Here is a 24,362-nt window from a genome sequence, read left to right on the forward strand (position 1 = left end):
GTACCACTATGGAGGATGTAAGGAGAGTGACCTGGAAGTCTGCAGATGGCAACTACCAGGATTTTAATTGAGTAGGAAATAGGAGTAGCATGAACCTCAAAGCAGGAAAGGTTACTGAGTAACAGAGATGGGGGAAAACCTGAAAGTGGCAATGGGGAGCAAGGAATATTTCAACTTCCTTGTGTCAACCAAGGATGATGAATGAAGATGAAGCCAGTACTAGAACAGGGACACTGTGTCATTAGTGGGGAGTCAGATTTTAGGGATGGACAGAAGATGGAAGGAGTGGGAGAGGAAAAGATTTAGGACAAAGAGAAGTTTGTTGCCTATGGAACAAGTATTCCAGAGGCCTTGGTGCAATGAGTGGGTGGTGTTAGGCTGAGGTGGGAGGGTTGAAGGGGTTGGAAATAATTAATTGAGATGTGGGAAGTTGAGAAATGGGGTTTGAATGATGACCTAAGGGATTCAGAATGACTAGGATGTGTAGAGTATGACTTTATGTAATAATATTCATAATTGAATAGAAAGTGCAACTTCTCTTCCCAGAGGAGACTGGAGATCAGGCAGGAGACAAGTGCAAGATGAGATGGAAAGCATATGGTCAGATGGGAGGCCCTGTTTCATTACTCCTCTTCCCTTTGAAGGCTGGACATTAGACAGGAAGGGGAGCAGTAAGAGATAGAAGTCAGACTTGCTCTCCACTGACTTTCCTCTTTCTGGGAAGGATGAGTGCCGAAGGAAATGGAAGACTTGAAATCAAAGGGAAGATTGTTTCTCTCTGCCCCAGAAGTTCTCCACAACCCTGTTGGGAGATCAGACTGACTTTGGGAGGTGGAAGTTATCTCATGCTGACACAGATAGAAGTTGTTTCACTAACCTCTAGTATCCTTCCGTCAGGGGCAGACAGCAGGAGATGGACATCTCCATCAGAAGTTCTCATTCATCTTCTCATATGGGGCTGTAGAACAGATGGTCTCAGCAAGAAGTGGAAATCTCCTGGTACAGGGGGAAGTCTGCTTGGGGTATATGGAAGTTGTCTGGGCTTCTTGTTTCCTTTTCTCTGAGGATTTGCCTAGCAAAAGTTTAAAGCCTCAACCATGGAAGGTCTTGATCTTTTTCAGGGAGAAAGAAAAAAAGAGCCTCAAGCACATTGGGTGAACCTTCTGTAGCAAATTTTGAGAAAACATAAACAAAAGTCACACAGATTGGACTGTCATAAGGCAGTGAGATATACTGTATAAGAAGGCTGAAAAGGCTGGGAAGGGGGAGGTTAGGTTGTTAAAGACTTTGAATGTCAAACAGAGGTGGTAATGTCCTAACCTTTTTCAGTCTGACATAACTGTATGTAAGAATTTAACTACTAGGGCATTTCTCTTGTGTACTCCATAAGCAATCTCCTAGTTCACTTATATGTTCTTTTTACATCTCCAGGTGCTAACTCATCATACGAACCAATTTAGAACCATTGGCCAATAGCAAGTCTTAATTTTCCAGTCAATGTATTGGTTTGTTTTGTTAATTTGAGCTTTTTTGCAAGCAAGGGTTCTATTTTATGTGTGGGGATTGTGATTGGGAAGTAATAGCAATATAAAAAAGCATCAGTAAAGCATTTTAGAAGTCTCAGTTCCTCCTTAGATATTTTTCTGTTCATATGAAAAGATTTTTAGTAGTGTATTCTTAGGATTATCATAAAATAACACTTATAAAGTCCATTGTGCTCCCTTAGTTACTTTCACAGATTTTCTCCTCAATATCGGTATATCATTAGTAGACATGGTAGCTCATCCACATCCCATCATATACAGTTCTTCTTCATGTTTTCTTTTATAGCTTCTTAGGAAGATTTACCCAATATATATGGAGGTATATTTTGTGGGTACCAGTGTGGTACTCACTTTGGCCACATTTTGTCTGTCCTCTTAGCCAATTCTCCTTTCATTTGTCGTAATATATTTTCTTTTGCTATTTTTAGTGAATAATAGATCATATTTGGAAATATGCTATGGTAGTCTTCTTATGTCTACTATGAATCTTTCCATTGTCCTGTGCAACTTTTGTTTTCATATTGACGATATAACATTATATTCTCTTATTCATTATGTAGCATTATATTCTCATAAATTGTATAGCATTGTGAGGAGAACATTTAAGTTGAAAAGATGGACTTTGGGGGTGGGCTCACCTTGAGGTTGTTGAAAACAACCACATGATTTCTCTAACTTATTAACTAACTATCCTCTTTTATGTCATAGGCTGTACAATATATATTCTTCTTCAATTTAGTTTTTCCTGTAGGAATTTTTAGGAATTCTCTTTTGCTGTAATTTTGAGGAAGTCCTGTAATATTTTGAGGCTTAATGTAATCAGTAAAAACAAAATTCTATTCACAAATCTGTTCCCCTTAATCTAACCTAGCCCTCCATTGTCTGTTACCTCCAATTGCCTCCACTTGCTTCCCACTCTTGATCTCATCAAAATTTACACTCTTGGTTCTGACCTCTAATCACCCCAGGCACATCAAGACCCTCCTTAGACTCCTCCTCAAGATCCTCCCTAAACCCCTTCTCTAATAACTCCAGACTACTTGGCCACCCCTAGATTTCTTCCACAGTCTTTCTGTATATAAACTCCCTCTTGTCTCCATTAAGGTGCTCAGATTCAATCTAGCTGAGATTCAATCTGACTGGCTTGTCAATACAAGCATCACAAATGCTTAGGCTCCTTAAAAGTCTACCCCATATGGTGAATCTTTAATAAACTGTTTTTCTTTGACTGAAAGAAGGCTTAAGTTGAATTCATTTGGGCAGGACCTGGTGTTTCGGTATTTTGGGGTCCTGAGCATCCCTAACCTCAACAGTTACAGTCCCTCCGAGGCCTTGGGCTTAATTGGATATTGACCAGTAGCTCACCCAGGAGTTCCCCAATCACAAACAATTGGTTCAACTGTCTCCCATACTTCTGGGAGAACATAGGGGAGTCTGGTGAACAGAAGGAAAAGGGAGATGGGAGGCTTAACTAGAGAAAATTGGCTCCCCAATTTCACCATCAGGTGCTTTTCCAACAAGAAGGCAGGGCAAGAGGAGAGCATAAGGAAGGAATGTTCAAACAATAGGTCCTCAAGTAGGCAGAGGAGGGGGTATGTCTGGAGACATCCCTTAATTTTCTCTTTAATGCCCATGACCCCAGTGGGTCAAAGGGCGAGTAGGGCCAGAGTAATTGGTTAAAACAGAGAATATAGCCATGATAAAGTGGGTAACCTTACCTTTAGCCTCTATTTTTGCCCAGGACTCAGTATGAGAGATGGAGAAAGTGGGTGTGCTGCCAGGCCCCAGGCCCCCCAACCCCATTCTGAGTCTTGAGGACAGAGTACTGGGTGGGGACTCTGCCACTTTTCCAACCTTGGGGACAATCCTTCCTCCATTGTCCCTCATGGTCACATTGACGGGGTATGGGCCCAAGCCAAGGCCTTTGTCTCTTACTCCGAAAGAGTTTTAGTCCCGTTTGTCTAAAGGGTCCTGGAAAACCTGACCTTGAAAGCTCCTTGGATTTCCCCACTTGATCTGGCATTCTCTTGAGGCCCATAAGCTTTTCATTATTGTTATGCCCAAATTTCTGTTATATTGTTGAAGAGAGGAGATAGGAAAGCTGGTTCAAATGTGAATAAATTCACTTAGACCTCTGCAGCCATTGGGAGCTTTATTGACCCAAAAGCAGTGGGCCTGAGATTTAGCAGGGAGCTAAAAAAAGGCAGTGGTAAAAAAAGGAAAAGGACCAAACTTATACAGAATGATTTTAGGGTTTCCTTATGGGGGATGGAGATCTAGGGTAAGTCTTGCAAGATGAAGTCTTGCAAGATAAAAGACACTGGATGAGGATGATGTATGACACAAGATAAGGGAGATAAGGAAATCCCATTCCCCAAGATGGGTGTGGGGACAAGGAATTTTATAGTCCAGAATAAGGGGAAGTTTTATGGTAAGGGGAGACTTTAAGCCTTCAGGTTAGAAAATAAACCAAGGAATTCACAAAGTCAATTCTTAATATTATTTTTAACTCTTACGGTATTGTTTGTATCCACATCAATACTTCCCACCATTGATCCTATCAAAATCCCATTCTTCAGGCTACTGACCACTCCCATCAAGATCCTCCCTAGATTTGATCTTTATTCACCTCAAGGTACTGGTCATTTCCATCAAGACAGCTCTAGACACCCCACGCTACTGACCACTCCCATCAAGACCATCCCTGGAACCCCCAGAGTGCTAGACCACCCCCAGATCCCTCCCACAGTCTTTCTGTATATAAGTTCCATCTCATATCCATGAAGGTTCTCAGATTCAAACTAGCTCAGATTCAATCTAGCTCAGATTGTATCTGGCCCGCTTGTGAGTCACAAATGGAGAGGCCTCTTAAGAGTCAACCCAATATGGCAAATCTTTAATAAACTTTGTTTTACTTTGGCTTAAAGAAGGCCTGGGTCAAATTCATTCAAGCAGGACCCAGGTGGTGGTATTTTAGAGTCCCAAGCACCCCAGACCTCAACAACATGGGCACAGTCCTGGAGGTGTTTGTTCTTGGGGCTCCCTCTGGGGGGTGGATGACCTGGGGGGGGCACCTTGGAGGAGCACTCCTTCTACCAGTGACCCTCCTTGTGGCATCAAAAGCAGGTTTTACCACTGCCCAAGTTGCTGGGCTTCCTCCAAAGGGGCACCCTGTAGGGGTACTCCTTGGGTCTTTTCCTGGCCATGGTAGCAGCCAAGAATTGAGCATGTTCTCTGTCTCTAGCTGTTTCCTTGTGTTCTCTTTTCTCTGCTGTAACTAAGTCTCTGTTGTTAAATACTCCAAAGGCTGTCTCCAGTAATTGGGCCTGAGGTGTTTGGGGTCCCATTGCCAATTTCTGCAGTTTCCTCCTAATATCTGGGGTAGACTGATTAATGAAATACATGCTAAGGATTGCTGCCCCTTCTATAGAGTCAGGATGTAAATTTGTATATTTCTTAATGGCTCCTACCAGCCAGTCTTGGAAAAGGCAGGGTTTTCCTTTTCTCCTTGAGTAATTTCCTTAATTTTTTGAAAATTTATTTGCTTTCAAATTGCATTTCTTAGGCCTTCTAACAGGCAGATTACCATATGATCTCTTCCCATCCTCACTCTTTTGATAGTCTCATCCCCCATCACTAGTCGGAACAGCAGCTGTTCCAGGGGGATGTTTTGCAGGGTCATTGCTAGCCAAATGATCCCCAAATTTTTGGAAATCTTGTGGAAATGAATGTTGAAAACTAAAATAAGTAAATTTTTTATGAAAGAAAGTTTATTTAAGATTTGCCATATTGGGTAGACTCTTAAGGAGTCTAAGTATTTGTGAGGTTTGTATTGACAAATGGGCCAGATTGAATCTCAGCTAGATTGAATTTGATCCACAAATCCTTTTAAGGGGATTTGTTCTGTGAAATTTGAATTCAGTCAAAAGGTCGCAGTTTCAGACCTAGAAGGCCACATGGCTGCATGTTCCCCACCCCTGGACTAGGCACAAACTTTTGGAAACCTAGCAGTGAAGCATATGATGAGAGACCCCATGTTTGGGGAATGGGGTAGGAGGGGGCACAACTCGAAATTCTGGGCACTATATAATCCTTCTAGATAGCAAGCAATACCACAGGCCCTCTGCTGGGCAGGGCTGTGCTTCTCTTCTGAGTCTCTCCACTTTCCTGTTAGACAGAACCACCTCTCTGTTACTCAGAAGCCACCGAAGCAGTGTTAAGATCTTTTAGCTAACATCTCTTTAATCCTGGCATCTTAAGAACATTGAAACTGTTCTTTGGCCATGTCTTAAACTCTTTCAGTAAAAAACAGTTCCTTTAAGCCTGGGATCCACAAAGCTTTTCAGATCTGCTTTCTATTTATTACCTTTGAGGAGTTTTTTTTTCCTTGAGCTATAGAAGGCAATAAAAGCAATGTAGACAAGTCACTGGAGAATTTATCCCTTTCAAGCTGTAGTCAGTACTGGAAAGCAAGATATTCTTTCCCTAGCTACCTCTTCATGCAGTATAGGATGCAGCTGGTGGTATAGTGAATCTATACCTGGGCCTGGAGTCAGGAAAAGTCAGGAAGACTTGAGACACTAGATGTGTGATTCTGAACAAGTCATTTAGCCTCTGCTTTACTCAGTTTCCTCAAATGTAAAATTGGGGTAATAGTAGCATCTACTTTGCAGGGTTGTTTTGAGGATCAAATGAGATAAGATTTGTAAAAGGCACTTAACTGCTGCCTGAAACACAGTAGGCACGGGATAAGTGCTCATTCTTTTTCCTTCCCTTTCTTCAATCAGTTCCCAACATCAAAGCTTGCATTCAGTCAGATGAGCATTCTGTATCAATTGCAGAGCCTGTCTGTCTATAGTTAGCTAGTCTCAGCTATGTTGATTTGCATAAATCTTAATGTTACAGGTGTGTAAGAAACATATGTAAACAACAATATATTGTTGGATTCTGCTTTCTAATCATTCTGCTTTCCTCTTTTAACTTATGGGACAGTTCTTCCCATTCACATTCATAGTTATGATTGTTAATTGATTATTTCTTTACATTTTGTCCTCGTACTTTTTCTTCCTTTTGTTCCCACTCCCCTCTTTACAAATACTGAGGTAATGAAAGAGATGCAGTTTGTTTGACACTTGTGTTTACATTTCATTGTCCCCTTTCTTCTTCCAGTAGCTTCACCCCTGATCCTAGTCAAAATGAGAGGCAGAAGTAAAATCTATCATGCTTCTAACTGAACTAAAAAACAAACAAATCAGAGAGTATCAATCATAATTTCAGATAAGGTTATAGTAATTATAGATAAGAGATAAGCGGAGAAACTATATTATTTTAAAGGCACCACAGATAATGGACATCTTTTACCATTTGACTAATTCTTATTTTTGAGGAGTTATTTTATTCAGTACTGTTTTGTGCCTCTTTTACCAAACTGTTAATTCTCTTTTCATAATTTTTTTGCATTGCTCTCGTTTTGCAGTTTTTTCTTTACAAATCTTATTTGACTTAATTTTTTTTTTTTGCTTTTTTTAGAAAACCTGTTTCTTGAGTTTTTCTGTGAGTTCTGTGAGGTTTTGTGCCTCATCTGCATTTTTCTTTGAGACTATGTTTCAAGTCATTGTCTTCTGAGTATTTGTCTTGAATTTTCCTGTTATCATAGTAGCTTTTTATGGTCAGGTTCTCTCTTTTTTTCTGCTCATTTTTCTCACCTATTTTTTCATTTTGGGTTTTGTGTTAGAGTTGGGCTCTGCTCCCCTCTGAGGAGTCAAGGCAAGTCTAGCCTAATCTTCTGTCTTTCATGAGCTTTTGCTGCTTTTATAGCTCAATGGGTACCTCTAAGTTTTTACTGTTTCCAAAGTGGTATAATCCAGGAAAATGTCTGGTTGGTCACTGCCCTGCTAGTCCATCCTCTTGGTCTTTACACAGGTAGGGCCCTTGCTGACTGTTCCTCTGCACCCTGGAATCATGACCTGGAACTACATAATAGTGAACAGACCTTCCAAATGTCACCAAATCCTGGGGAACTGATCCAACCATTCTGGAGAGCAATTTGGAATTATGCCCAAGGGTCAAACAAACTGTGCATAACCTTTGATGTAGCAAGATCACTACTAGGTCTGTATCCTAAAGAGATCATAAAAAAGGGAAAAGGACCTACATATACAGAAATACTTGTAGCAGCTCTTTTTGTGGTGGCCAAGAATTGGAAATTGTGAGAATGCCCATCAATTGGAAAATGGCTGAAAAAGTTGTGGCATGTGAATGTAATGGAATGTTATTGTACTATAAGAAATGATGAGCAGGTAGATTTTAAGAAAAACTTGGAAAGACTTACATGAACTGATGCTGAGTGAAGTGAGTAGAACCAGGAGAACACTGTTCAAAGTAACAGTAACATTGTGTGATCAACTGTGATCTCAACAAAATTCCAAAAGAGTCATGATGGAAAATGCTGTCCATATCTTGAGAAAGAACTGATGGAATCTGAATGCAGATTGAAGCATACTATTTTTACTTTTTACATTTTTTTGGTTTTTTTTCTTATTCTGTTTTCTTCTTTCACAATATGATTAACGTGGAAATGTTTTTACAAGATTGCATATGTATAATCTATATAAGATTGTTTGCCATCTTGGGGAAGGGATAAGGGGAGGGAAGGAAGGAGAATAATTTGAAATTTGAAATCTTTGAAAAACTGAATGTTGAAAATTGTGTTTACATGTCATTGAAAAAAATTAAATACTGTTAATTTTTTTTTTTTAAAGTTGTCACTTGCCCAAGGCTACAAAACTAGTAAGTTTTTGGTGCTGGATGGAACTCAGGTCTTCCTGACACCAGACCCAGCACTCTCTCTACTGCATCACCTACCTGTCACCCCATAGTAGTGGAGGAAATCAGTGTATCCCTTTGAAATCAAGACAAATCTAACTGAAAGATTAAAAAAAAGATTAAGGACTTGAATAGGACTTTAGAAAAACTAGCTATAATAGATCTGGTGACTATTGGATGGGAACAGAAAGGATATTACAAACACGCAGCTGAGCCTGGTACATTTACAAAATGTGACTATATATATGAGCATAAACACCTCACCTAAAATTTAGAAAAGCAGAAATACTAAACACATCATTTATTGATTGTCATATGACAAAAGTTATAGTCAATAAAGAGTCTTTGAAGAAAACTGAAGACCAAAAACCTTACTTATAAATAACTGAAGAAACAGAAAATTTAATTAAAGAAAATGATCATAATAAGACAACATATTAAAAGAGCTGGGATACAGCTAAAGCAATCCTTTAGGGTACAATTTCTATCTTTAAATGCTTTCTTTAGTAAAAGAGAGAAAGGACAAATCAATGAATTGAGCACAAAACTAAAAATACTAGAATAAGAAAAAAACAAAAAACAGGATTGAAATTTTTAAAATTAAAAAAGTTAACAAAACTGAAAGCAGAAAAAAATCTCATTAACATGATAAATTAAGGAAGGAGCTTTAAAAAAAAGAATGCAATAAATTAAACTCATTAAAAATAAGAGAATGAAAACTAGATTATATCAAATATGAAAAAAATTATAATAGTTGAACGGGAAATAAGAAAAATTATCAGAAAGTTTTGCTTAAGTATATACTAACAAAGGTGACAGGAAATGGATGAACAACACAAAAAATAAAGTATTCAGATGAACAAAGATAGAGATAGATTATTTAAATAAGCCTATTTCAGAAAAAGAAATTGAACAATCCATAAATGAACTCTCAAAGGAAAAAAAAGTCCCAAGACTAAATGAATATGGAAGTATATTCTATCAAATATTAAAACAGTTAATTCTAATATTACACAAACTGTTTGCAATTAGACATCTTTAACTGGATATCCTATAAATATTTTAAACTCAACATATCCAAAACTAATTTCCTTATCTTTCTTCCTAAACCCTCCTTTCTTCTGAACCCCCCTTTACTGTTGAAGGTACTTCCCCCAGTCACCCAGACTTGTAATCTCATACTCTATTCCTCCCTCTCCTGTCATATCCAGTCATTTGCTAGGTCCTTTCTCTCCTCTGATACTACCATGGCTCTGGTGTAGACACTTAGTACTTCATCCTTGGAGTATTATGATAGCTGACTACTTGGTCTTCTCATCTCAAGTCTTTCCCCCACTTGATTCTGTCCTTCACTCAGCTGTCAAATTGATCTTCATGAATTGAAGGTCTGACCATTCTCTCCCCACTCCTCCCCACTCTCCCCATTCAGTCATCTCCAGTGGTTCCCTTTTACCTCCAGGATCAAATATAAAATCCTCTTCAAAGCTCTTCATAACATGGCCCTTCCTACCTTCCCAATTTTCTTATACCTTACTCCCACATTAGACTGTGAGCTCCTTGAGAGCAGAGACTTTCCCCCTCTCCTTCTGTGTATTTCTAGTGAATAGCAAGGTACCTGCCACTTGGTAGATGCTTAATAAATATCTGTTTACTGATAAAATTACAAAAGAAGGAATTTACAGAATTTCTTCTATCTTGATACCTAAACCAGGGATAGACAAAACAAAGAAAATTATAGGCAAATGATCCTGATGAATATGGATGAAATTTTTTAAATCAAATCTTAGCAGTTACCACAAGATTTCATATATATGAATTATACTTTCAATTTTTTATGTAATTCAGCTTTAATTTATCAATGTTATTTTCTCTGCTTAGGTAATTAAGATTAAAAAATAAAATTAATAGCAGTTTGGGATTAATTTAGAATTTGCAGAAAATTTTAACATTGTTTTATAGGCAGTTCATACTTTTGGTCCTAATGTAATTTTTTTTGGCAAGGCAATCAGGGTTAAGTGACTTGCCCAGGGTTACATAGCTAGTAAGTCTCAAGTGTCTAAAGCCAGATTTGAACTCAGGTTCTCCTGATTCCAGGTCCTGTTGTCTATGCACTATATCACCCAAGTGCCCCTAGTCTTAATGTATCTTAAAGATGACACTATAAAGCAAATTATTATAAGAAAAAAATCTCAAGTATGTGTTTGCCTATATGGCACTTTTGCCATCTGTTATAAAATTAAACAGAAACTACTGAATGAGTAAGGCATATGGTTTTATTGGGCAAGACTGAATCACCAAAATTCCAAATGCAAGATGGCAAAAAGTGGGCACTGCTTATAAATGACTTTTGTGGTGTTTACAGATGACCACAAGGAGGAGGCATTATACAAAGAAAAAGTTTAAAACAGCAACCTCCTATTTGTTAACCAAACTCAAAGAATCAAAAAACTTTGGAGATAGTAGAGATCTTAGAGGGTCTTAGTCTAGTCCTTTAATATAAAACCAAATATAGGCTTTTCTAACAGAAGAGTCAAAAGTTTGAGCTTATAGAGATTAACAGTTTGAAAAGTCTCAAGAATATTTTTTCTTCCTTCTCACCAGGCCTGGAAAAGAAAGAGCAGGAAGTAGAACAGATAAGAATGGATTGTGAACATTTTAGAGCCCGATTGGAAATAGCACAAGCAGATAGCATAAAAGAGAAAAAGGTATAGTAGTTGTTAAAGAAAAAAATTAACCCTTCAAATCTATGTTTATATTCTATAAATAGTAGAGTTTTTTCATTTTTACATAAGAAATGAAAAAAATTGTTATTTATGGCTCTTAAATATCATTAGATAATATTTCTCAAGTTTTTTTATTCTGAGTACATTGACAGATTGTTGGACAGTGGACTTTTATAGCCAAGTAATGTGGGTATTCACTTTATGTCTTTTGGTAGCAGCTTATAATTAATTTAGTGTAAAAGATTGTTCAAAAACATAAAGACCTATATTGTAATAAAAATAATAAAATTAAAATGCACTAGTAGTGACTTACAAACAGATTTAAAGACATTTAATCTGAAGTATTCATCTCTTTTTGTTTAGCTATTTATTGGTGAGAGGCAGAGAATGCATTTTAAAATTGTTGGATGATAGATTTTTAAAAGTAATATGGATATTCACTTTACATCTTTTAGTAGCTGATTACTATTAATTTAGTATGATCTAACACACACACACACACACACACACACACACACACACACACACACACACACACAATTTCCAGTCCAAGATAACCTGGAAGGTTGACATGAAAGGTCTGTTGCACCAGTCTGAGAGAGGAGCATAGTCCAACACAAAACGTACTAACATAGACCAGGCCCTAGCAAATCTGGTGCAAACCTGAGGGGACTGAATCACTGGCAACTGTGCCAGTTTCCAGACCAAAGATGGTGCTTACAAGGTCAGTAGGAAGGGTTTGTTGAATGTGGGTGAGAGAGGAGCACAATCTGGCCCCAGCCCTAGGGTGATCTCTGTAGTGGCAGCAGCTGCTTCTAGCGCTCTTGGCCCACAGATGGTGGGGGGGATTGCATGGCTGATCAGAGGGATATTTCAGGGATCTCTTTGCTGGCACTTGGATCTTGGATCTGGGTTGAAGTCTTGAGCAGAGGTCCTGAGGTGAGGAAGAGTGTTAGGATGGTGGGGCTTGTGGCGGTAGTAGAGAGAGAGTTCTTCTCAAAGTTCCAAGGCAGAAAAGAGTACTTGTGATCACTCACAGATTAGAGCACAGACTAGGAGAGGACTAAACATGTCTCCTTTGATCATACCACCTTGGAAGAACTGAAAATTTACAGGTCCCTAGAAGTATCTCTGAAAACAGCTGCACAAAACCCCTGAAGCTTGGAACAGTATACCCCCCACACTAAAGCAGAGTGCTACCTTAACAAAGAGTTAAAAAGTCAAGTAATTGGCTGGGGAAATGAGCAAACAGTGGGAAAAAACTCAGACTATAGAATATTACTTTGGTGACAAGGAATATTAAAACAGACAACCAGAAGAAGACAACAAAGTCAAAGCTCCTACATCCAAAGCCTCCAAGAAAAATATGAATTGGTCTCAGGTCATGGAAGAGCTCCAAAAGGATTCTGAAAGTTAAGTAAGAGAAGTAGAGGAAAAATTGGGAAGAGAAATGAGAGTGATACAAAAAAATTATAAAAATCAAGTCAACATCTTGCTAAAGGAAACCCAAAAAATAGTGAAGAAAATAACACTTTATAAAAATAGACTAACCCAAATGGCAAAAGAGGTCCAAAAAGTCAATGAGGAGAAAAATACCGAATTGGTCAAATGGAAAAGGAGGTCCAAAAGTTCAGTGAAGAAAATAATTCTTTAAAAATTAGAATGGAGTGAATGGAAGCTAATGACTCTATGAGAAGTCAAGAAATTATAAAACTGAGCAAAAAAATGAAAAAATAGAAGACTGTGAAATATCTCATTGGAAAAACAACTGACCTGGAAAATATATCCAGGAGAGAAAATTTAAACATTACTGGACTACCTGAAAGCCGTGATCAAAAAAGAGCCTAGGCATCATCTTTCAAGAAATTGTCAAGGAAAACTGCCCTGATAGTCTAGAACCAGAGGGTAAAATAGAAATAGTATCCACTGATCACCTCCTGAAAAAGACCCCAAAAGGAAGACTCCTAGGAATGTTGTAGCCAAATTCCACAGTTCCCAGGTCAAGGAGAAAATATTGTAAACAGCCAGAAAAAAACAATTCAAGTATTATGGAAACACAATTAGGAGGTCAGAGGATCTAGGATTTAAACCAAGAATCAACTGCCCAGCAAAACTGAATATAATCCTTCAGGGGAAAAATTCAACGAAATAGAGGACTTTCAAGCATTCTTGGTGAAAAGACCAGAACTGAATAGAAAATCTGACTTTCAAATACACGAATCAAGAGAAGCATGAAAAGGTAAATGGAAAGAAATCATAAGGGACTTGTTAAAGTTGAACTGTTTACATTCCTACATGGAAAGATAATATTTGTAAATCTTGAGACTTTTCTTAGTATCAGAGTGATTGGAGGGAATATATATCTTGCCCTACAGGAAAATAGAAGAGAGGGGGATAAGAGAAGGGAGTGAGGTGATAGAAGGGAGGACAGATTGGAGGAAGAGGTAATCAGAATGCATACCGTCTTGGGGATGGGGGGAGGAGAAAGATGGGGAGAAAATTTGGAACTCAAAATCTTGTGGAATAATAAAGAAATTCATGTGGAGGAAAAACAGGTCAAGAATCTCAAGAGAAATAATAAAAAGAAATGAGAATAAAGGGGGACTAGCAGGTGCCAATCTTAAACTTTAGTTCGAGGCAATAATTATTAAAACAGTTTGTTACTAGTTGAGGAATAGATAGCTTGATCAGTGAAACAGATCAGATATACAACATACAAAAGAAAATATATCTAATGCTCTAGTATTTGGTAAACACAAAGAGGACTACTGTGATGAGGACTCACTATTTAATAAAAACCATTGGGAAAATTAGCAGTATGGAAGAAATTACATTTAGACCAACACTTTACACCTTATACAAAAATAAACTCCATACCTACATATAAAAGCATCACATCATAAACAGATTAGAGAAAAATGGAAAAAATTAACATATTAGATCTATAAGTGAAAGAAAAGTTCATGGCTAAACAAGGAATAGAGTTCACAGAAAATAAAAATGAATAATATTGACTACATAAAATTGAAAACATTTTGCACAAACAAATACAATGCAGCCGAGATTAGAAGGAAAACAACTGGAAAAACTTCTTTGCACCAAATTTCTCTGATAAGGGTCTCATTTCCAAAATCAATAAGGAACTAATTCAAATTGATAGGAAAAAGGGCCATTCCCCAATTGACAAATGGTCTAAGAAGATGAACACATAGTTCTCAAGGGATGAAACCCAGGCTATCTATTTATCATATAAAAAAAAATTCTCCAAATTAAAGAGTGTAAATTAAAGCAATTCTAAGATTCAGCCTCATACTCATCAGATTAACAAAAATGACAAAAAGGAAATTGACAAATTTAGTGGAATCATGGGAAACATTGATGTGCTGTGGATGAGTACAACTTGTGAATGGATACAACCATTGTGGAAAGCAGTTTGGAATTACACACAAAAAGTTACTAAATAGTGCATGCTTTGACCTAACAATAGCACTGCTAGGCCTGTGCCCAAAAGAGATCCAAAAAATTAAGAAAAGGTCATTTAAGGTCATTTATATATAAAAATAGTTTTAGCAGCTCTTTTTATTGTGACACATAAGAAAACTTATATGAGCTGATGCAGGGGGAATGAAGCAGAACCAGAATAACTTATATTACAAAATCATAAAAATGAACAAGTTTTAAGGACTTTTATAAATTGATGAAGAATGAAATCAACAGAACCAGAAGACCAATTTATAAAATAACAATCATACTGTAAAAGCAATTTTGAAAGCTGATTAACATTGAATATTCATGATTCCAGAAGACCAATGATGAAACATGCTATCCATGACAGAGAGGTGCTGGATTTAGGGTTTAGAAACATAAACATATTTGCATGCATCCATTGAGGGAACTTATTTTGCTTGATTCTGCATATTTGCTCCAAAAGTTTTATTTTTCTTTTCTTTTTTCCAGTGAGGTAGAAGTCAGGCAGAGATTTAATAGATTTAATTTTTTTTTTTTAAATGGTGAAGTGGAGGGGTGCTCCAGATTTGAAATGTTGCATGCATTTTCAGATGAGATCCCTGGTACTATTAGCTTTACTTGACCATTTTATTTTGTTACAGGATATTTCTCACAAACTGAGAGTAATCTGTGTTTGTAATGTAAAACAAAAATAATTAATAAAACTTTAAAAAATCACCATCTTTCAAAATCTTATGTTCTTAATGGTCAAATTTAATGAATGGAAACCTACTATTGTTAGATGAGCATGAATAAGTTTATCTGTCAATGGATAGAGAAGAAATGTTCCATAATCAAAGAGTAATGTAGCTTCTGATTGACCAAATGATGGAAACCATTAAGGGGAAATTATGATTTAATGAAAGCTGAAAGTTTTTTTTAATAATAAATCTTGACAATCTACCCCCAAAATATGACCTTATAATGTTAATGCTACCTCTCTCATCTAAAATAGTCTAATTATGGCCTTTCAAAAATGTTATACCACAAAAGATTTTGCCTTTACTAAGTGAAAAAATGGTTTCAGTAATTGCTAATGTTACTACTGACCAGACACCATGAACCAATATCCTTTTTATGATATTTTGACAAAAATATAGTTCATTTGAACATTTTATTTGTTCATATTTACTTTATTTTTGACCAATTAAATTATGTCCTTTGTATTCTCGAAGTTGACTAGGCGCCTGTGATGTCTGTCTGGATGACACATTGACTATATCTGAATGTACTGTGAGAGCTCAAATGTAATATAAAAAAAGAAACAGTGAAATATTCTAAGCACACTGCTATGAACATTGAGCCTTCTCCTACTAGTTTACTTCAAGTAAACAAAACAACTGTTTTTATTTTTAAAATTTTTTTGGTGTTAGCCTTTCTATGCCTTCATGGGGAAAATTTCTCCAGGACCCAGGTTGAAGGCTTTGAAGTTACTGTCAAATGCAAAATGAGCATGCAGAGCAAAAACGGTGTCTGCTATACAGCAAAATTTAAATGAATATTTTATAAACTTAACAAGAGCACACTGAAACAACTTACTTTTCTGAAGCTAAAATAAAAACCAGGAGTCTCATCCATGAAATAAATTTATTCAAGTTCATCTTTGCCCTTCATTTGATAGATCCCATATGGTAGTAAATTAAGGCTCTTTAAGTGCCAGATCTTAGCTTATTTACTGCAATAGCAGGTTGGAAAAATTCCTGTAACTCTGGTCATAAGTGACCTCGAATATTTTCAATCTATTTTTAAAAAATTTTAGTGATTTTTTTTTTTTGTTTTTAGGTCACTCACATTTCACAGTGTAACCCTTTCCGCTCTTTAAAAAAAGTTTTAGGTTTAGTTCTCTCTGTCTCATTCAGTCTTGAATGCAGGAGCTACTCATGGCCCTCCTATTAATTGGGATTAAAGCTTTGACCTGCTTCCTTTTTGCCCCTCCTTAGACAACTTGGTGGCCCCTTTTTCCTGGGAGCATACCACATTAATGTTGAACTAAGTTTAGACACTGCATCAGCAGAACCCAATGCAGCTCAGAATTCCCTTGCCTCAAGACCTGCCAGCCAGTAGTTGACATTACAGGCATATGCCACCATATCCTGCTCAATCCTCTTCTGTATGATATCAAGTTGGTCACTTAGGACTTTGTTTCTCACTGGAATGGGCTGCCAGAAAATCTGGCTTGGCCTCTAGCTCCTCGATCTCAACTATTTGCTATCCCAACCTTTTGAAGCATACAAGGTTATAGCCTGTTTAGATACTTTTTTTTTTAAATCTGAGATCAGGAAAACAGACAAAGAGGCAAAGAATAGAGGCTTGTATTCATGGGCCACATGTTGGTCCAGGTGGGGAGACAGGCAGTTGTCAGCAGGAGGCCACTGCACCCTCTGTTAATATTGCTTTCAGATTCGAGGTAGCTGAGAGCCAGTAGCATCCTGCCCTTGCTCGCTACCAAAGAATGAAAAAGGGCCAGATCGTCCAGTCATTGTCTTTTGTACACATTTTCATTCCTAGCTCAGCAGCCAATCTAAAAATTGCTCTTTACTAGAAGTGATGAGGACAGGAAACAGTCAAAATACCTGGGCACTCTCTGAATTGGGAAGTAGGGCTCTTTCATTACATGTGAAGCCGGTTCCTCAGTCTTTTTTTATTTTCCTGTTTGAGGTAGTAGCAGGCAAAACAAACTAATTGCTCTGACAATGACAGACGTGCATTATACGTAAAAATAATAACCTTTTTGTTTGAATATCTAATTAGTGTTGGCCTTTGAAGACAATTTAAAATCCTTGGGTATACTCTTAATGAGATATGTTGCACATACCTATGTATGCAGATTCTTTACAATTTGGAACCATAGTCTAGTTGCAAGAGTTCTGGATTTTCAGAATCGCCAAATCAGAGAATCATAGAATTTGAGATTTGGAATGTATCTCAGTGGCCATCTATTGACCCTGTCCATGAAAAGAATCCACACTATTATATTGCCAAATATGTGGTTTTCCATCTCTAGCTTGAAGATCCCTGAAGAGGTAGAATTCCATTCCCACCCCCCATAATCCATTCCATTTTTGGACAGCTTTAATTATTAGGAAGTTTTCCCCAACAAAACTTAAATTGACCTCTTTCTAATTTCCTCCTAATGTTCCTAGTTTTGCCCTGTAGGAACAAATGGTATAAGTCTAATATCCTTCACAAATATTTGAAAATAGCTGTGATATTCCCCCTCTTTTCCAGGCTAAACATGCCTGGTTCCTTAACTAATCCTCATATGAAATGGACTCAGTGCCCTTCAGCATCCTGGTTGTCTTCCTATATGTACTCTTAAGTTTATCAATGCCCTTTAAAACTTTGGCATTCAGAACTTACTTCAAATGAGATCTAAGATAATGAAGATAATTAAAGCAGGGTACGGTGAAACTATCATCCCCCTATTGCCAAAAGGCATGCCTCTTTTAACGCAATCCAAGATCTCATTAGCTTTTTGGGGGCTGCCATATACTGATGACAAGTACTGGATTTATAGCTCATTAAAACCTGTAGATCTTTTTTTTTTTTTTAGAACACCTTCTATCCATGCTTCCTCCATCTTATAAATTTAATTTTTTGGTACCCAAATGAAAGATTTTACCTTTATATTTATTTGATTTCAACTTTTTAGATTCAGCTGACTATTCTAGTCTTTTCTGGATCCTGACTCTTGTTGTCCAGTATAGTAATCATCTCTCCGAGGTTTGTGTCCTCTATAAACTTGAGGATCTCTGTCTTTATTCAAATCATAGATTTGTTAAACATCACAGTGCCAAGCATGAATCTGCAGTACCTTGCCAGAGAGTGCCTACCACGTTGACACTGGACCATTAACAACTACTCTTGGAGTTCTTTTAATTCAAGTCTGTAAAAAATTTTAATAGTTTTATATTACTAAACCTAGCAGGAGTAGAAAGAAAAAAAATTACCTTTAAAATAAGTATAAAATTATCTTATTAACATTTTGAATTGAACTACCCTAACCATGTTAAGTCCAAAACTCAGTTTCTTTGGTCCTTGCTGTTGACCTAATAAAAGTCTGATGGTCAAGAAATACTGGGAATGGATATAAAAATAGAATAAAAACCATTTCCTAGTAGATAAATGACAGAAGGATATGAACAGGCAGTTCTTAAAGAAAGAAAAATAAGCTATCAACCATCGCATATAAATACGTTCCAAATAATAAATCTTAAGACAAATGTTTATTGAAACACTTCTGAGGTTACACTTTACATCTTTAGATTGACAAAGATGACAAAAATGGGTAAATGACAGTTGTTGTAGGGGATATGGTAGGATAGATACACTAATGTTTTATTTGTGGCTTGTGAATTAATATAGCCATTCTGGAAAACAATTTGAATTTAATTCTCAAGCCACTAAACTTCATTCCTGTTGACTCAGCAATGCCATGATTAGGTACAAATTAGGTAAAAAGAAATCAAAGAAAGAGGGAAAGATCCTGTAAGCCCCAAAGTATTTATAGCAGCACTTTTGTTGTAACAAAGAATTGGAAACAAAATTGGTACCCATTAATTGGAGAATGACAAGCAAATTATGGTATATGAATGTAATAAAATATTATATTATGCTGTAAGAAGTGAGAAATGCGATACATTTAAACAAGCTTGGGAATACTTTTATGAACTGATTCAGAGTGAAGCAAGCAGAACCAGAATAAAGTTGTTAAATAATAACAATTTTTTAGAAGAAAACAACTTTGAATAACTTAATATCTCTGATTAATGCAGTAACTGGTTGTGACTTCAGAAGATAAATGATGAAGCATATTTCTCATCTCTTTATGAGGAGATGATGACATGGAGATTCAGAATGAGACATTTGTTTTCAGACAAGGCCAGTTGTGACTGCTTTGTTTAACTATATTTGTTATGAGTTTTGTTTTGTTTTTTTTTTGAGGGAGAAAGAATTATAAAGGGAAGGGAGTAGATATAGTGAAAACAACAAAAAAAAGAAAAGTATGACAACAAAACATTTTTAAAAATATAAAGAAGGCTAGAAGTTCAAAAGGGAATACATAGAATCAGAGTGCTATTGTAACTACCATGTTAAATTTAATATGTACTTTAAAAAACTAGCTTGTATGTAAAAAAGATTCATAATTTATTATTCAAACATCTTTTTCTCTCCTGTTTATATGGATATGTACATGTTTATTCATTCTTGTTAGGTTAGTAATAATAAAAAATAAAATTCTTCAAAACCCAAGCCCTTCTTATCATTTCACTTGTATTACATATTACTTTCCTTCTTGCATACTATGTTCTGCTGATCTAGTCTTCTTTCTATACTTTGATACTCTGTCACTTGTCTCTGGGACTTTGTACATGCTATCCTTCATGACTGAAATTCACTTCCTCCTTTCTTCCCCTTCTGGAAATTCCTGGTCTCCTTTTAGACTCAAGTACTACCTTTGTAAGATTCTTTTCCTGGTCCCCATAGTTGTTAGCTGCTAGTACTCTTCTCCTCCCTTTGATATATATCCTGTGTATGTTTGCATTTTGTCTCCCTTGGTATAACGTAAGTTCCTTCAGATCAGAAACTTTCATGTTTGTGTGTCTGCCTAATCCCTGACACATTGTCTGGCACATTACATATCCATAATAAATCCTTTTCACTTGATGGTCAGTGACATTGAAACTACCTTATTTAAGCTGCTATATGAAGATACAGGAATGGTGTAAAGATGAATTTGGGAGGAGAAAGAAAGGCCACATAGATACAAAGGAAATCCATACTGAAGGTGATACAGTTTTTAAAACATTAAGGAATTGTTTTTATTTATTGTATTTATTGTACCTCAGTGAAAGGCCAGAGTACCAAAACATGGGTAAGCTCATTGATGCTATTGTTACCCCTTTTCCCCAGAAAAGTAACTGAGAAGACATCTATAATTACGGAATGCATGTGACTATTTTCTCATTTTTATAAAATTTTATAAGAACAACCTATACATATATGAAGGGTATCTTTAAAGCCATTATTTGGAGGAGAGGGACAGACATTTCTACTACAGAACACTTTTTCATAGTTATACAGTTGACTGAAAAGTATAGGGAATACATGATCTACTGGGCTTGTTGTTTACTGGTTGCTTAGCCTTTATTAACCTTATCTAACATATAGTACGCCAAGAATGTGATTAGACTGGTAGATGAGACAATAACCTTGTACCTGGGCTTCTTTTGACTCTGCCTTTTTCATGCCTACTTATCTACATGGGAGGATGGAAGAGGTTTGGAGTGGAAAAACTGGAGAACCTAGTGCCCAAGAACTGTTTCGTGTTTATTCAGTAATAGCCTTTACATGGATAATGATAAGGAATAGTTTAGGCTTTAGAAGTTAAAGGAGGTTTGCTTGCCATAAGTGACGTCTCCAGAGACGCTAAAGGCTGTTTAGTCCAAAGAAAAAATTGAGTCCAAAGAAAAGGTAGATTTAAGACTGAGGGCACTAACTCGTTAGCTAAGAGTGTCCTTTCTCTTCTTTGTTTTAATGAGCTTGATGCCTGGAGCTGATAATTTCTAGATATAGTTTAGAGGTCTCATAACCATGACTCTTAAGAGAATAAGAGAGGTTAGTCTGTAAATACCATTAGTCTGTAAATAAGAAGCATGTTTTCCTAGGACTTCTGCTCATTAGTGGTTGGGGTAGCTGTTTTTCTAAGAGCTATAAAGATACCTTTTTGGCTTTGAGCTAAAGGATCCAAGCAGAAGTAGCCCTAGAGATTGTCTTCAGCTGGCAGACAGTCTTCTGTCACAAGCAGACAGAAGTTTCATATCCATATAGTCCCAGTGGGATTAGACCCGGCAATGCTAAGTGAAGACTGTGGTTAATCAAAACCGCTTTTGGAATTGACTGTATCTGTAGAGCAGTTTTCAGTGAAACAGTGTTCAGTGGAGCTTACACATTTGACATCCAGAGTCTAGTGGAGCAGTTTCAAGCTGAAATTACATGTTAGAGTGGGAAGCAAGCCAAATGGGGCAGTGTGATGATATCACCAGAAGACATCAATGTCTCTAACGCATCAGAAGCATGAGTTGCCCCTCTCTTCATTCACCTTGGCCAAACATATTTCTTACATGTTGGCCTTTCCACTCCCATTCCCAATATATATTCATGTTTCTTACTGATGGTGTGTGTTTGTGGGAGGTTTATTGGGGAAACATTTTATTGTATCTTTTCTTACTATGAAATTTCATTATATATTATATATTTTTGCTTTGAACTAGTTGTCACCTCTGACTATTAAAGGTAGGAAATCTGAGCTATTGTTTTAGGAAACACAAACAGGGGTCTTAATGTGTTCAATTTAATAAATACTTTAAAAATAAGTTGCACAATACCCTTTCACCCAGCAATACTGCTTCATTGCAATGCAGGGACTTAAAAAATTCCCAGTACTCTTTTAAGGCAAAATGCCTTCTACATCCAGAGAAAGAACTATGGAATTCAATCGCAGAATGTAGCAGAACATTTTCTTTCGTATTACATTTTGGTTTGTTTTATGATTTCTCCCATTCATTTTAATTCTTCTGTGCAACATGACTGAGATGAAAATATATTTAATAGGAATGTATGTGTAGAACCTATATAAAATTGTGTGCTGTCTCGGGGTGGGGAGAAGGAGGTGGAGGGAGGGGGAAAAAATCTAAGTTATATGGAAGTGATTGTAGAACACAGAAAATAAATTAAAAAACAGAAAAAATAAGTTGCACATAATAGAGACTTGTTTCATATACAAGTCTCCTTTTCTTCCTTTGTATGTGGATATATTCTTGTTTGTTGATGTTTGTCAAATTCATAATTAAAAAAAAGAAAATTTAAAAAGATATAAAACAGTTGCACCCAGTAGTATCCTTCCTTTTCAGAACTTTGTTTGCCCTGGATAATGACTCTCCAAGAAATAATTTTCATGAGTCAGGTTTTCTAGTTATCATTTACATTTACAGTGCTAGAATTTTATTTTAATTTACTATTACATGTGAATAAGAGTAGAAATAGAATGATACTTTTAATCTTCTGATATTTTGTTCTGATTTAATTTCAGGAGAAACTGGCTCTTAGACAGCAGCTGAATGAATTGAAGCAGCAACTATTGCAGCAGGCAGAATATTGTACAGAAATGGGAGCAGCAACATGTACCCTTTTGTGGAGTGTTTCCAGCAGTGAGGATGTAGTAAAAGCAATCTTGGGAGGAGTAAGCATCCTATGTGAACTACCTCTGGTATTATAGTCCAACATTAAATAACTTAAAGGATATGGTAGTTATATTAATACTTTTATATAAAAGGCTCAGTTCTTTGTATCTTTTTTTTTTAAATTAATTAATTAATTTAACTTTTAACATTGATTTTCACAGAATTTTGGGCTCCAAATTTTCTCCCCCCTTATCCCCTCCCCCCACCCCAAAACACCGAGCATTCCAATTACCCCCGTCACCAGTCTGCTCTCTCCTCCATCATTCCTCTCTACCCTTGTCTCCATCCTCTCCTCTGTCCTGTTGGGCCAAATAACTTTCTATACCCCTTTACCTGTATTTCTTATTTCCTAGCAGCAAGAACAGTACTTGACAGTTATTCCTAAAACTTTGAGTTCCAACTTCTTTTCCTCCCTCCCTCCCCACCCCCTCCCTTTGGAAGGCAAGCAATTCAATATAGGCCAAATCTGTGTAGTTTTGCAAATGACTTCCATAATAGTTGTGTTGTATAAGGCTGACTATATTTCCCTCCATCCTATCGTGTCCCGCATTACTGCTATTCTCTTTTGATCCTGTCCCTCCCCATAAGTGTCGACCTCAAATTGCTCCCTCCTCCCCATGCCCTCCCTTCCATCATCCCCCCCACCCTGCTTATCCCCTTATCCCCCATTTTCCTGTATTGTAAGATAGGTTTTCATACCAAAATGAGTGTGCATTTTATTCCTTCCTTTAGTGGAATGTGATGAGAGTAAACTTCATGTTTTTCTCTCACATCCCCTCTTTTTCCCCAAACTAAAAAAGTCTTTTGCTTGCCTCTTTTATGAGAGATAATTTGCCCCATTCCATTTCTCCCTTTCTCCTCCCATATATTTCTCTCTCACTGCTTGATTTCATTTTTTTTAAGATATGATTCCATCCTCTTCAATTCCCTCTGTGCACTCTGTCTCTATGTGTGTGTGCGTGTGTGCATGTGTGTGTGTAATCCCACCCAGTACCCAGATACTGAAAAGTTTCAAGAGTTCCAAATATTGTCTTTCCATGTAGGAATGTAAACAGTTCAACTTTAGTAAGTCCCTTATGACTTCTCTTTGCTGTTTACCTTTTCATGCTTCTCTTCATTCTTGTGTTTGAAAGTCAAATTTTCTTTTTAGCTCTGGTCTTTTCATCAAGAATGCTTGAAAGTCCTCTATTTCATTGAAAGACCAATTTTTCCCCTGAAGTATTATACTCAGTTTTGCTGGGTAGGTGATTCTTGGTTTTAGTCCTAGTTCCTTTGACTTCTGGAATATCCTATTCCATGCCCTTCGATCCCTTAATGTAGAGGCTGCTAGATCTTGTGTTATCCTGATTGTATTTCCACAATACTTGAATTGTTTCTTTCTAGCTGCTTGCAATATTTTCTCCTTGACCTGGGAACTCTGGAATTTGGCCACAATATTCCTAGGAGTTTCTCTTTTTGGATCTTTTTCAGGTGGTGATCGGTGGATTCTTTCAATATTTATTTTCCTCTCTGGTTCTAGA

At 36.8% G+C, this 24,362-nt stretch overlaps 1 protein-coding gene across 2 annotated transcripts in view; it reads left to right on the forward strand.

Moving 5' to 3' along the window:
- The window catches only part of HSF2BP (heat shock transcription factor 2 binding protein), a 99,700-nt gene that overhangs the window by 21,527 nt on the left and 53,811 nt on the right, over positions 1–24,362 (forward strand). Inside the window, exons 3-4 of one of the 2 annotated variants that reach the window (XM_072614833.1) lie at positions 10,971–11,074; positions 22,692–22,868. In XM_072614833.1, the coding sequence (XP_072470934.1) occupies positions 10,971–11,074; positions 22,692–22,868 (281 nt within the window). The remainder of the gene's footprint in view (positions 1–10,970; positions 11,075–22,691; positions 22,869–24,362) is intronic. The other variant, XM_072614834.1, reaches the window with a different exon arrangement.

This window comes from Notamacropus eugenii, chromosome 5, assembly GCF_028372415.1.
Source record: "Notamacropus eugenii isolate mMacEug1 chromosome 5, mMacEug1.pri_v2, whole genome shotgun sequence".
NCBI classification, from domain to species: domain Eukaryota; kingdom Metazoa; phylum Chordata; class Mammalia; order Diprotodontia; family Macropodidae; genus Notamacropus; species Notamacropus eugenii.